At 43.5% G+C, this 14,766-nt stretch overlaps 1 protein-coding gene across 3 annotated transcripts in view; it reads right to left on the reverse strand.

The window, feature by feature from the left end:
- LOC135517227 (phospholipid-transporting ATPase IB-like) overlaps window positions 1-14,766 on the reverse strand; it is a 104,812-nt gene that overhangs the window by 80,985 nt on the left and 9,061 nt on the right. For 2 of the 3 annotated variants that reach the window (XM_064941339.1, XM_064941341.1), the window contains exons 1-2: window positions 9,924-10,302; window positions 9,116-9,260 (exon numbers count right to left, since the gene is read on the reverse strand). The exons of the other annotated variant lie outside the window; for it this stretch is intronic. In XM_064941339.1, coding sequence (XP_064797411.1) covers window positions 9,116-9,216 — 101 coding nt within the window. In that variant the 5' untranslated portion in view covers window positions 9,217-9,260; window positions 9,924-10,302. Of the gene's footprint in view, window positions 1-9,115; window positions 9,261-9,923; window positions 10,303-14,766 lie in introns of those variants that run through there. 3 annotated transcript variants of the gene reach the window in all.

Here is a 14,766-nt window from a genome sequence, read left to right on the forward strand (position 1 = left end):
AAACACAAATACGCACACCAAAAAAGTAACCCCCCTTGGGCTGTGAGTATACTGTAGACAAAAATAGGGACTTTGATTTTCTTTTTCAGAAACTTTCTCAGTGTTTTCCAAGGTAACACAGAGGTAGTCACTAGAGTTTAAATCCCTTCTTCAAAACATTCTTCAAAAATCTCCACTAAAATGATCGATGCACATGAAATCCCATTACAGAGACAACACAATTAGACTCAAAATGTCCTATGGCGGTGAAATGGGAATATTTAAGATGAATAACATTAATATTCAGTTAATAGTCATTAACAATGATTGGCATATTTATGTTTTCCCTTTTCTGTAATGCCCAGGACTTCCAGTGTTCTATTTGTGACTCTCCTTTGTGTACTGATTGATGGTCACTAGACCGGATCTTCTGGATTGTTCTCATATCGTTAACAGTGAATGACGTGAGAGCTCCTGAAGGTGTAAGGACCGAGGACACACTGATTCTTATAGTGTTGATGACAATATGAATACTGTGTGATTCTGTAGCAGCAGGCAACGACAGTGCCTTCTGTTTTAACTTGGTACAATCCTCTCAGGTTGATGTTTAGAGAACATTCGGTGGTGTCTAGTTAGAAGAGAAAAAGGCCCGTCTCCAGGAGCTGCATGTTGCAACTTGCAATTGAACTGAAATTATTTTTTATCTGTTTTCAACCGCTGCCCTCCTTTTTGTTCAACTGGAAATTCCTGTTACAGGCAGCAAAACATTACCGGATCAGGTGGCACTTTCCTATAGCTAGCATTATAACATGGCTATAACTGTCATGACACACATTCAGACCGGTTGGATATGATATTATGGCTGGTTATGACACCTGCATAAGTGTTAAAACCCACCACACAAGGAAAGACATTCCATTACACCACAGCCTACATGTCAACAGCATGTTCCTGTTATTTGAACATGTTCTGAAGCCCACAGACCGTCTCTGTTTCATCGGCCCGTCTCTGGCGGTCTGGAAAAGGATTTCTCTTGGCCCTTAAAAAAATGGTCTCCCTGCAACAAGCCCACAGTCACACACAAAGACCAGGATATCTAATAGCAGACGCAACAGCTGAACCGGATACGGATACACACACACACACACACACACACGCACACACACGCACGCACGCGTAAACACACGCACACGTGTAAACACACGCACACACACACACACGTGCAAGCACGCGCACACACACCTTCTTCTGGTACTACAGTGTGTTGCGATAAGCACATCTGACCCACACATTAAAGCTGCTTATATCTCATCTAACAGACAAATGGTGAAGTGTATTTTCTTAGTCCAAGTTAAGTGACACAGGATGGTCATAAAGATTTATGACATTGCCATAAAGAGTATTTTATACAAGTTATTTAAAATATGATGGAAAAAAAACATGACAACAACAAAGGACATAAGAAACAAACTTGGAAACAAAAGGAAACTTCTTGTCAGGGAAAAAACACATTTGAATAAATGCAGGTGTCATAACCAGCCATAAAATAACACAATATAAGTCACAGGTGTAAATATATGGGTCATGACAGTGTTTTGACCATTTATGACAGGTTATGACAAGGTATGTCAGCTGTTATGACACAGTATGACATGGTTATGACCGCGGCATAACATGTTATGGCGTTGGGTGTCAAGTAAAGTGTTACCAAGGATCTATTATGGGCTGCACACCTTCACACTCCTGCAAATGGAGCGAACCTCACTGTTCAAAGCTTTATATTGAGACCAAACCCCCTAAATAGGGGTGTATGAGGCCTTGGAAGGCTCACCTTGTCAGTCAATCACCTGTATGGCTCAGACAACAGCAATTATTAGCATTGATAATAGCCAACAACTGTAAGAGTTCTTTGAGAGACAAACATAACTACCAGCCTTCCCTTCAGGGCCCGTCGTTATCCTGGCCAATATAGCTAAGTCAAGGGTGTGTTTATGTGTACATTTGTGTGTAAGAAAGTATGTAAATCCTCCATCACAGGTAAGACTCCTTGGAGATGAGCCCACAGTCACACACAAGGACCAGGACATCAAATAGCAGACATGACAGCACCTGCTGACCCAGATACACACACCTTCTTCTGGTACCTCAGTGTGTTCATACCTCATCTGATTCACACGTTAAACCTGCTTATATCTAATCTAGTTTCAAATCAAATCAAATTTTATTTGTCACATACACATGGTTAGCAGATGTTAATGCGAGTGTAGCGAAATGCTTGTGCTTCTAGTTCCGACAATGCAGTAATAACCAACAAGTAATCTAACTAACAATTCCAAAACTACTGTCTTATACACACACAAGTGTAAGGGAATAAAGAATATGTACATAAAGATATATGAATGAGTGATGGTACAGAGCAGCATAGGCAAGATACAGTAGATGGTATCGAGTACAGTATATACATATGAGATGAGTATGTAAACAAGGTGGCATAGTTAGTGGCTAGTGATGCATGCATTACATAAAGATGCAGTAGATGATATAGAGTACAGTATATACGTACACATATGAGATGAATAATGTAGGGTATGTAAACATTATATTAGGTAGCATTGTTTAAAGTGGCTAGTGATATATTTTACATCATTTCCCATCAATTTCCATTATTAAAGTGGCTGGAGTTGAGTCGTTAGTGGTTGCTCTTTAACAGTCTGATGGCCTTGAGATAGAAGCTGTTTTTCAGTCTCTCGGTCCCAGCTTTGATGCACCTGTACTAACCTCGCCTTCTGGATGATAGCGGGGTGAACAGGCAGTGGCTCGAGTGGTTGTTGTCCTTGATGATCTTTATGGCCTTCCTGTAACATCGGGTGGTGTAGGTGTCCTGGAGGGCAGGTAGTTTGCCCCCGGTGATGCGTTGTGCAGACCTCACTACCCTCTGGAGAGCCTTACGGTTGTGGGCGGAGCAGTAGCTGTACCAGGCGGTGATACAGCCCGCCAGGATGCTCTCGATTGTGCATCTGTAGAAGTTTGTGAGTGCTTTTGGTGACAAGCCGAATTTCTTCAGCCTCCTGAGGTTGAAGAGGCGCTGCTGCGCCTTCTTCACGATGCTGTCTGTGTGGGTGGACCAATTCAGTTTGTCTGTGATGTGTATGCCGAGGAACTTAAAACTTACTACCCCCTCCACTACTGTTCCATCGATGTGGATAGGGGGGTGTTCACTCTGCTGTTTCCTGAAGTCCACAATCATCTCCTTAGTTTTATTGTTGTTGAGTGTGAGGTTATTTTCCTGACACCACACTCCGAGGGCCCTCACCTCCTCCCTGTAGGCCGTCTCGTTGTTGTTGGTAATCAAGCCTACCACTGTTGTGTCGTCCGCAAACTTGATGATTGAGTTGGAGGCGTGTGTGGCCATGCAGTCGTGGGTGAACAGGGAGTACAGGACAGGGCTCAGAACGCACCCTTGTGGGGCCCCAGTGTTGAGGATCAGCGGGGTGGAGATGTTGTTGCCTACCCTCACCACCTGGGGGCGGCCCGTCAGGAAGTCCAGTACCCAGTTGCACAGGGCGGGGTCGAGACCCAGGGTCTCGAGCTTGATGACGAGCTTGGAGGGTACTATGGTGTTAAATGCCGAGCTGTAGTCGATGAACAGCATTCTCACATAGGTATTCCTCTTGTCCAGATGGGTTAGGGCAATGTGCAGTGTGGTTGAGATTGCATCGTCTGTGGACCTATTTGGGCGGTAAGCAAATTGGAGTGGGTCTAGGGTGTCAGGTAGGGTGGAGGTGATATGGTCCTTGACTAGTCTCTCAAAGCACTTCATGATGACGGAAGTGAGTGCTACGGGGCGGTAGTCGTTTAGCTCAGTTACCTTAGCTTTCTTGGGAACAGGAACAATGGTGGCCCTCTTGAAGCATGTGGGAACAGCAGACTGGGATGGGGATTGATTGAATATGACCGTAAACACACCAGCCAGCTGGTCTGCGCATGCTCTGAGGGCGTGGCTGGGGATGCCGTCTGGGCCTGCAGCCTTGGGAGGGTTAACACGTTTAAATGTTTTACTCACCTCGGCTGCAGTGAAGGAGAGTCCGCATGTTTTCGTTGCAGGCCGTGTCAGTGGCACTGAATTGTCCTCAAAGCAGGCAAAAAAGTTATTTAGTCTGCCTGGGAGCAAGACATCCTGGTCCGTGACGGGGCTGGTTTTCTTTTTGTAATCCGTGATTGACTGTAGACCCTGCCACATACCTCGTGTCTGAGCCGTTGAATTGAGATTCTACTTTGTCTCTATACTGACGCTTAGCTTGTTTGATTGCCTTGCGGAGGGAATAGCGGCACTGTTTGTATTCGGTCATGTTTCCAGTCACCTTGTCCTGATTAAAAGCAGTGGTTCGCGCTTTCAGTTTCACGCGAATGCTGCCATCAATCCACGGTTTCTGGTTTGGGAATGTTTTAATCGTTGCTATGGGAACAACATCTTCAACGCACGTTCTAATGAACTCGCACACCGAATCAGCGTATTCGTCAATGTTGTTGTCTGACGCAATATGAAACATATCCCAGTCCACGTGATGGAAGCAGTCTTGGAGTGTGGAATCAGATTGGTCGGACCAGCGTTGGACAGACCTCAGCGTGGGAGCTTCTTGTTTTAGTTTCTGTCTGTAGGCAGGGATCAACAAAATGGAGTCGTGGTCAGCTTTTCCGAAAGGAGGGCGGGGCAGGGCCTTATATGCGTCGCGGAAGTTAGAATAACAGTGATCCAAGGTTTTGCCAGCCCTGGTTGGCAATCGATATGCTGATACAATTTAGGGAGTCTTAGGGAGACCACCCGAGCCACTGCCTGTTCACCCCGCTATCATCCAGAAGGCGAGGTCAGTACAGGTACATCAAAGCTGGGACCGAGAGACTGAAAAACAGCTTCTATCTCAAGGCCATCAGACTGTTAAACAGCCACCACTAACATTGAGTGGCTGCTGCCAACACACTGACACTGACTCAACTCTAGCCACTTTAATAATGGGAATTGATGTAAATATATCACTAGCCACTTTAAACAATGCTACCTTATATAATGCTACTTACCCTACATTATTCATCTCATATGCATACGTATATACTGTACTCTATATCATCGACTGCATCCTTATGTAATACATGTATCACTAGCCACTTTAACTATGCCACTTTGTTTACATACTCATCTCATATGTATATACTGTACTCGATACCATCTACTGTATCTTGCCTATGCTGCTCTGTACCATCACTCATTCATATATCCTTATGTACATATTCTTTATCCCCTTACACTGTGTATAAGACAGTAGTTTAGGAATTGTTAGTTAGATTACTTGTTGGTTATTACTGCATTGTCGGAACTAGAAGCACAAGCATTTCGCTACACTCGCATTAACATCTGCTAACCATGTGTATGTGACAAATAAATTTGATTTGATTTGATTTGAATGCCGCCTCAGGATGTATGGATTCCAGTTTGCAAAGAGTCAAATAAAGTTTGTTCAGAGCCATCGATGTGTCTGCTTGGGGGGGAATATATACGGCTGTGATTATAATCGAAGAGAATTCTCTTGGTAGATAATGCGGTGACCATTTGATTGTGAGGAATTCTAAATCAGGTGAACAGAAGAATTTGAGTTCCTGTATGTTTTTGTGATCACACCACATCTCGTTAGCCATAAGGCATACGCCCCCGCCCCTCTTCTTACCAGAAAGGTGTTTGTTTCTGTCGGCGCGATGCGTGGAGAAACCAGCTGGCTGCACCGAATCCGATAGAGTCTCTCCAGTGAGCCATGTTTCCGTGAAGCAAAGAACGTTACAGTCTCTGATGTCCCTCTGGAATGCTACCCTTGCTCGGATTTCATCAACCTTGTTGTCAAGAGACTGGACATTGGCGAGAAGAATGCTAGGGAGTGGTGCACGATGTGCCCGTCTCCGGAGTCTGACCAGAAGACCGCCTCGTTTCCCTCTTTTACGAAGTTGTTTTTTTTGGGGGTCGCCGGCTGGGATCCATTCCGTTGTCCTGGGTGAAAGGCAGAACACAGGATCTGCTTCGCGAAAGTCATATTCTTGGTCGTACTGATAGTGAGTTGACGCTGCTCTTATATTCAGTAGTTCTTCTCGACTGTATGTAATGAAACCTAAGATGACCTGGGGTACTAATGTAAGAAATAACAGGTAAAAAAAACAAAAAAACTGCATAGTTTCCTAAGAACGCGAAGCGAGGTGGCCATCTCTGTTGGTTTATATCTAACCTAACAGACAAATGATACCACACACACAAGTTCTGTCATAAAGTAGTTGGTTGCTAGTGTTCGATGTATAGAAAGGAACAAATGTTTGTTTATAATGTGGCCATGTAATTGCTGTGATGGTATCAGGGCAGTTTATGGTTGTGGTAATTACAGTATATTGAGATGTAACAGATCTAAGGTGGTTGGCTGAGTGTTACTGTGGTTACTGTGTTTGTTAATGAGTTATGATTGCGCCTCGAGACTGATGTATGGTCCGTTTGTACATTTCTTCCCTAATGGTTAAGGTTAGGAAACTGTCGAGTTTAAGCTGATCCTCGAGCAGTGTCAGGAACAACATCTACGCCAAGTATTTGTTAACAGTGGTTGTGTTGCTGTGGCAACTGATTGATAGGTGGAGGAGATTTTCACTCATGCACAGGGACAAAGGGACACAGATACACAGGGACACAATACCTCAATTACCTCGACTAACCGGTGCCCCGCACATCGACTCGCTATTGCTATTTTACTGCTGCCGTTTAATTATTTTTATTTATTTATTTTTATTTTACTTATCTATTTTTTTCTTAACTTCTTAAAGCATTGTTGGTTAAGGGCTTGTAAGTAAGCAATTCACTGTAAGGTTTACACCTGTTGTATTCGGCGCATGTGACAAATAGAATTTGATTTGACACAGGGACGTGAAGAAAACATGTAGTGAAGGCAGAGAAGAGGTGGAAGAGGAAAACAGAAGAGGTGGAAGAGGAAAACAGAAGAGGTGGAAGAGGAAAACAGAAGAGGTGGAAGAGGAAAACAGAAGAGGTGGAAGAGGAAAACAGAAGAGGTGGAAGAGGAAAACAGAAGAGGTGGAAGAAGAAAACAGAAGAGGTAGAAGAAGAAAACAGAAGAGGTGGAAGAAGAAAACAGAAGAGGTGGAAGAAGAAAACAAAAGAGGTGGAAGAAGAAGAGGAAAACAAGAGGTGGAAGAAGAAAACAGAAGAGATGAGGGGATAAGAGCTATAGGAATTTAATCTCAGAGTAATAAATAGGACCAGTGAAGCCCTAAAACACAAAACACAGACATACACGGGGCATGGCTCCAGAGACAGACTGTCCAATCACAGACCAGTAAATGGCCTGGTGATCCAATGAGACAATTTGACGAAGGCCCACCTTAATCTCATTAACGGACCTGAAATAGGCCCCTTTCAGAGCAGAATTTAATCTCCTGACAGTAAAGACAGATCGGTGAGGTGTGTTTTCCGATTGCCCCACGTAACTAGGACCTGATGGATTCTATAGGCGGCAGGGTAATGTTCAGGAGGGCGTAGTCTCCTAAATGTTCCAGATAGAGTTGTAGGGCATATAAAGCCAACATGATTTCCTATTCTACATAACAGAGAAGCATAACTATTCTACAAATGTCCTATTTGAACATTCCGACATTGCTGCACACCACTGCGCTGCACACCACTGCGCTGCACACCACTGCGCTGCACACCACTGCGCTGCACACCACTGCGCTGCACACCACTGCGCTCAACCCTATATCTCCTCAAGTCAACATAAATACACTGAGGGGTAATAACAAATGTAAAACAATACATTGGTCTGCAAAGCTATAGGACTTTATAGCTCCAGTGTCGTCGTCACCATCGAATATGCAGCCGACAGCTGGGAGGGTGTTTGTCAAAGAGATTCCACACAAATGAAGATTCTGTTTGGGCCCTACCCAGAACCCTGCCCATGAGAGATAGCCACACACCAAATCATTAACCAACTGGTTGTGAATGTTTTCACTTTAGAGACTGGATTTGTTAAGGCCAGATCCTCTGCTTACCAGGGTTGGGAACAATTTAAATTCCAGGGAATTCAGAAGGTAAGCCAAATTCCAATTGCAATTTTTCCTAATTGAAAAGCATAGAAGATAATTGTAATTTCAGACTACTTCCTGAATTGAAGGAATTAGTATCCATTTTAAAATGTAGTGTGAGAAGGTTGTTTGCTTCATCTGATCAGGACAGCACAGAGTAAAATGACCAGTGACCAGACCTGGATCATACTGTAGATCTTGTTAGATTTGGGGATATTTTTCCTGAGCAAAACAAATTTCTTTCAAACTTTGAATGGAACCTGTTCTATTCTATTTCATGCTTGACTACTAAATCTCTTCCATTACCATCTGAGGCAGTTCTATTAACTCTCTGTAGTTACATTTCTTTCAGTGCCTGCTTTAAAAATACACGAGTCATTATCGATTAAAGGAATAGTTCACCCAAATTACAAAATTACACATTGGTTTCCTTACCCTGTAAGTAGTCTATGGACAAGATATGACAGAAATCCATGATTTAGTTTAGTTTCCCAGGCACTGTTTCCACATGCTAACAATTTAGCATTTGTGGCACAAATCCCATTCAAGTCATGGGACCGATCATGTCCAAATCAACCGAAAATATATTAAATTGATTGTGAAGCTCAACAAAAAACCTTAGATGTTTTGATATGACGCGCAAAAGAAAAATGCTAAAATCGGTCACATGACAGTAGCCTAAATGTTCATGTGAAGCACTTTCCTCAGACTGACAATAACAGGGAAGTCCTAAAACAACAACCCGTTGATGCCTTTCTCCAATCATCGGAGGTCATTCAATACATAATTGATTATAATTTACAACCATAATTTACTGTTCCGTAAATGGCCCATTATTTCCTATAGCCTATCAATAATAAGACCATTGGGCAATCACAAAAACAATTTAACTAAAACAAAATAAAAAAACAAATTCCTAAAAGTATCAACAAACTGTATTGTAGGCAATCATAATATCACAAACCGTCTGGAAAGGCAGACTTGATGATAAAGATGCTGTAGCCATATTAAATTTTACCTGACATGGTTATCACAGAATTTGGTGTTCTGGGGTTGGTTGAGCAGAATCGTCCGCGCCGTGGCATCTGTGGGATCCGCCTGAGAAGTAGTCCCAGACATCTCATCATCTGCCTTGTGGTAACCGGCGGATGAGCAAGAGGGTCCTGCACGGTTTGATTGATGGGAGAAAGATAAGGCTAGGGTAAGTATGTGTGTGGGGGAGACAGAGACATACGAGACGCTGTTTACAGTTAAACAGCGGAGGGCATAAATAACAGGTAGGTAGGGCTGTCTGCTGATGTAAGCTGGCGGAGTGGCGGTCGATGTCAAAGAACCCCCCCCCCTCCTCCTCTTTCCAAACAGCCCCTCTTCTTTCAGTGCGCTCTCGCCTCGCTCGATGCTGTTGCACCATCACCAATACACACACAAGCCGCTCAACGCCCACGGGACCATCTGTATAGAATGTGCTGAGGGATGTACAATGTTCAAACAAACACCGTTGGTTTGACTCCTTTTATCGTTGCGGAAACCTTGTTTATTTGTTTATCTAACACAGTTGGGGGACTTGTTACATCGTCCTATGTGCGCACAGAGCACCTGCATTATCACCCAAGAGAACCTGAACCGACGCGGCATGAATCGCGCGGCACTGATTCCATACTGGGTCACCCCTCTTTTGTGGTTGTCTCGTTTAAAATTAAGGCGAATCAGCGATCCACACGACTCGCACACCCACTGAGCGTCGGAGGAACATTTTCTATCATCGCGCTAAATAACGGAGGGGGGAGTGAGAGGCAAGCAGTTCTGGACGTTACGGAATAGTTTACCCAGCTGGCACAACGAGCCTCGGCGAGGACAGCTGGAGCACGCCCGTCACTTGTCTCCTTTCCCTCGGCCTCGCTGTTGAGTAAGCTCCCGAGTCCTGGTTGTGAGAATACCCCAAGCCCACAGACCTCCGCCGCCTCCGTTTCATCGGGCCGTCTCTGGCGGTTTAGAAAAGCCTTTTTCTCGGCATGGCCATTAAAAATTGCCTCCCTGCAACGCGGATTAGATGATGCTCCGAAACCAGACAACCGCCCCAGTCTCCCGCTAAGGCTTGACTACGGGTGTTCCCATCTGAGGGCGGGCTGAGGGCTCCGGATTTAAAGGGACAGTAAAACCCCCTGAGCGAGGCTGGTATAGTGTCTGCTGTCTGGCATATTTTTTTGCAGGCTTGTTTTACCAGTTTATTTTACACTTGTAAGAGGACGCGTCATCCATCAAGAGATCACGTTCCTCAGTTTCCCACACTGTTTCCTGGGGCCTTATACGGTTCAGTCACTACATTCACTATTCAGGGCAGGCTATATGAAATCATAGCCACAAACTGCAATATTGGCCCTACTGCAGCTCAATTTCTAACTAATTTCAGGTTCCACTCCAAACTTCACTAGCAATAGAATTGGCAATCAATTCTTACAAGATTGGGCCCTGTTTGGATCGCCTTGTGGGGCTGGAATTGAAAACATCCATGATTATTCCATCAATAATTCAGAAAAATAATACAAGGCAGCCGAGCTTTCCCTCTGTGTGCTAAGTTATTTCTGTGTGTAGCCTCTGTCAAATGACTAGGCTGAAATAGCCCGGTTGAAAGCAGAACAGATGGTCATTACAGCCCCTGATAGCATCCATATTCATACACATCCTGTTCTCCACTGGAATGGGGACAGGGACACATGTCTAGGAGGAGTGGAGATCACAGTAAGGTCTTGTTAGGCAGGTAAGCATCCAGCATGCAGGAAGGGACATATGAACCACATACAGGTGTCACAGTCTGCGCAGGCTTAGAAACAATTTATGCTTGATCTGAAAATGTGGTCGAAGGCTCCGTATGGAGGTTGTGACGCAGTTGTGGACCCTCCAGAGGCTTGCCGAGGCCAAATTGATCTCCGTACCGCATCGCCGGGCGCCTCCCAAATTTTGTAACAATGCGGAGGGTAGAGATCCGCATTGACATGATTGGTTGATGGTAGGTGGGGGCAGGAGGTCCTGTATAAACACAAACTTACATTCTTGACAACTTCCTTCTCAACAGCTCAACGCTGCTCCGTGAAGCGCAAGAAGAATGAATGCCCTGACTACTGCAGAGGCCGTATCCCTGTAAATGCTTCACGGCCAAAGCAGACGTCAGATTGACCATGCAGTACCTTTTAGGATATGTTTAATCAGGTGCTAGAGCTGGACTGGAACACAATCCTGCACACATAGCAGACATCCAGGACCAAATGTTCCAACCGCTCATAAAGATTCATGCAGGGAGCCTCCTGGTCGTCTGGGGCTAGTTCACAGGAGACCGAACGGGTCAAAGGTCATCTGAGCAGACTGATCACTGTGGTCACGTTCCCCTGCTCAGACATTGCACGCATCAACCAATGGTTGCCTGCCACGTCTTTAGGCAACAGATTGATATACAATATGTGGTTAGCTGATAAGTAAAATGCCTATCCAGGCGTTGTAGGATCTGGCATGTGTCAGAAATGCCTGCGCAGAGGAACGCACCATGTGTCTCCTCTCTTAGTGGCTTATTGCACAGTAACCAACAGGCAAATAAATCACCTCCCACCATCTCACAGCTCACTGGGGAGAGAGAGGAGAGGAGGTTGTGATCACATAGGAGTGTACATTTTTACCAGAGGATGCAATAAGGTGAAAGACAATGCAGTGAAGAAGGAATAAGACAGCTACAGGGCCTCATTATGATTTGTTTTGATTAGGGCTGACCCCGACTAAAACAAGTATTGGTCGATTGAAAGTTGTCTGTTCTTTTGACAAGTCGATTTGGTCGACCTTATTAAACGTGTATTCTTCCATATGTAGACACACACCATGTATGCATTGAGCTTGTCAGATGCTTTAATAAGCACACTGTTTGATAAAATAGGACACACATGACTCAAGAGAGAGCCAGAGATCACAATAACCAGAAGAAAAAACCTGTCCAGACCATCCTCCTCTGCTCCTACTGGCTTTCTCAGATTCTTCCGCTACTCTCCAGTAATACTACACCCGGAGTCAGCAAACTTTCTCATTTCTCATCAAACTTTCCAATTTATCTTACCATTTCTACCGAACTGTGTGCCAGTTATGGTTTTCATATGCACATTTTCATGGAACAGTTTAATTTAATTTATAATAACGTCTTCGTATCTCAAAATCATTGTCATGTGGTTAATCAAAATTCAATCCAAATCAAAATGAAAATGACACAAACCTAAAAAGTCACTTCTATTGCCAACTACTGTATGTAAAAATAGCCGATAAAGCCAAATAATAAAAACACTGCAGCCAGAAAGTATCCTGATAAAAATAAATCCTGTAAATCACATTGGCTACACATGGCCTGTCTGCAACACACTTGAACCATTCAACTTGGGTCTGTCAAGGCAAAGGGTGGCTACTTTGAAGAATCTCGAATATAAAATATATTTTGATTTGTTTAACTCTTTTTTTGGTTACTACAGGTTTGATGTGTTTACAATGTAGAAAATAGTAAAAATAAAGAAACACCCTTAAATGAGTAAGTGTGTCCAAACTTTTGACTGGTACTGTATATACAGTATATATATATATATATATATATATACATTTTTGAAAAAATCTTTTTCCACAGCAGGAGCACTGGAAAGGTCTCTCTTTATTATGCACCCTTCTCACATGAGTCATCACGTAAGTGCAAGCTAGCTAGCTAAATTGCCATAAATGTTTAATGCTTTTCGACCTGTCCCCAAATTAATGTAATTGGTTCAGAGTTTGATTAGATATTTTAACCTGCGTTTCGTGATCGCGTTTGGTGTGGGGGGACAAAATATATTTATGCACGATGGAGCATGATGGTGCACGATGGAGCATGATGGTGCACGATGGAGCATGATGGTGCACGTGCACAGCCGGTTTGGGTTCCGTGTCAGCAGACACCCTGCCTCTGTGGCGTGGTGACTGTATTAAGTCATGAAGGCAGTCAAATTCCACATGGTTGTTCAGTCATGGTAATTAGGCTTCTCCAAGCTCTGATGCTGCTGATGGTCATTAGTAGCCTACCAAACTTGCTAACTGCCTGGTACTCAGCACTCTATGGTCCCTCTAATCCCTTTGACATCAATGCAAATGTAATCAAAAATCTAATCAAACACTTCATGAGCTCATGTTGCGCAACATTTCTATAGGCTATGCTATTGTGTGAGAAATCAGAGTGATAGCCTCTATTAAAAAGAGGAGGATCCCATCAGTTTTCTATAGGCTAGGCCTAATATATTTATTTCTCAACATTCCTAATATTAAGCACATTACTTGTCTTTACAGGAGTATAGCCTACCTGGCTGGCATGAAAATGAACCATGGGAAAAGTGTCCTCCATTCGCTATTTAAGTGCATAGATGACATGTATCCCCCCTGTTTCAAGCCATATGCTTGATAATGGTCCATTCTAAATCAAAACCAATTTCACACATTATTTAGTATATGTAAAGACAAGATTAAATCAAGAATAGTCTGATGGGTGACAATATTAGCCTATCAATTTATATATTATATATTATCACTTATGAATGATGCCCAGCATAAGGCAAGAAACAATACATACCTATTTTTAGAAACTTTTCCAAATCAATGTCCCAGACCTGTAGCCTAGACCATATTTTATTAATGTTTTATTTAACTAAGCAAGTCAGTTAAAAACCAATTGTTATTTACAATGACGGCCTACCCCGGCCAAACCCTCCCTTAACCCGGATGACGCTGGGCCATTTGTGTGCCACCATATAGGTCTCCCAATCACGGCCAGTTGTGATACAGCCTGGAATCGAACCAGGGTCTGTAGTGACAACTCTAGCACTGATATGCAGTGCCTTAGACTTCTGTGCCACTTGGGAGCCCATAAGCCTCTATGTTTTGATAAGGTTTGCATCACAACTCATGTGGCCAAATAACTTCTTAAAATTAAGCACATTAATCCGCTTTACAATGGGTGTAGAGCCTAATTGGCATACATTCGCACTTATAGCCTACTGCCGTGTGTGCATTGCTGTTCTTGTAATGTGAAAAAATAGCCCAATAATTTATAAAAAATGTCAAGCTAAACGTTCTGATGTGTTGCGTCAGCCTTATAGCGTAAAAATGTCTTTGGGATGCTAGTGGTTGTATTAATTTGGGATCTATCACATCCCACAACTGTCCCAGACTATGTTTGGAATATTTATTTCTCGGACAGAATCGGGCAACTTTTGTACTATGGGGGATAGTAGATTGACATAAGCTAGTGCTTTTGCTGTTCGTTAGGCCTACTCATCTTGTTGGCTAACGAAAAGTAAATGCGGACAGTTCTAATATCTTCAATATGCGCCTCGGAAATGGATAGGACGCGTGCGTATGTGTATGTCTTCACTTGTAGCATGTGAGAAAGACCCAATCACGTGATGGAGAGCCATGTGAGTGGGATGTGAGTTGAAGCACGCAGCACAAAGGGAGAAGGGAATTAAAATTATTATATTCGGCCCAAGGGCACAACGGCTACTCGCCGCGAAAAAAAGGCATTACAGCCACACAAGGGGATTGCGCTGGGAAATCCGAGTTATTATCAAGTGCTTGTCAAATTGTGAATAAGAGACTGATGAAGTGTGTACAGCCTGCACAAAA

Source organism: Oncorhynchus masou, chromosome 28 (genome assembly GCF_036934945.1).
Source record: "Oncorhynchus masou masou isolate Uvic2021 chromosome 28, UVic_Omas_1.1, whole genome shotgun sequence".
Lineage (NCBI taxonomy): Eukaryota > Metazoa > Chordata > Actinopteri > Salmoniformes > Salmonidae > Oncorhynchus > Oncorhynchus masou.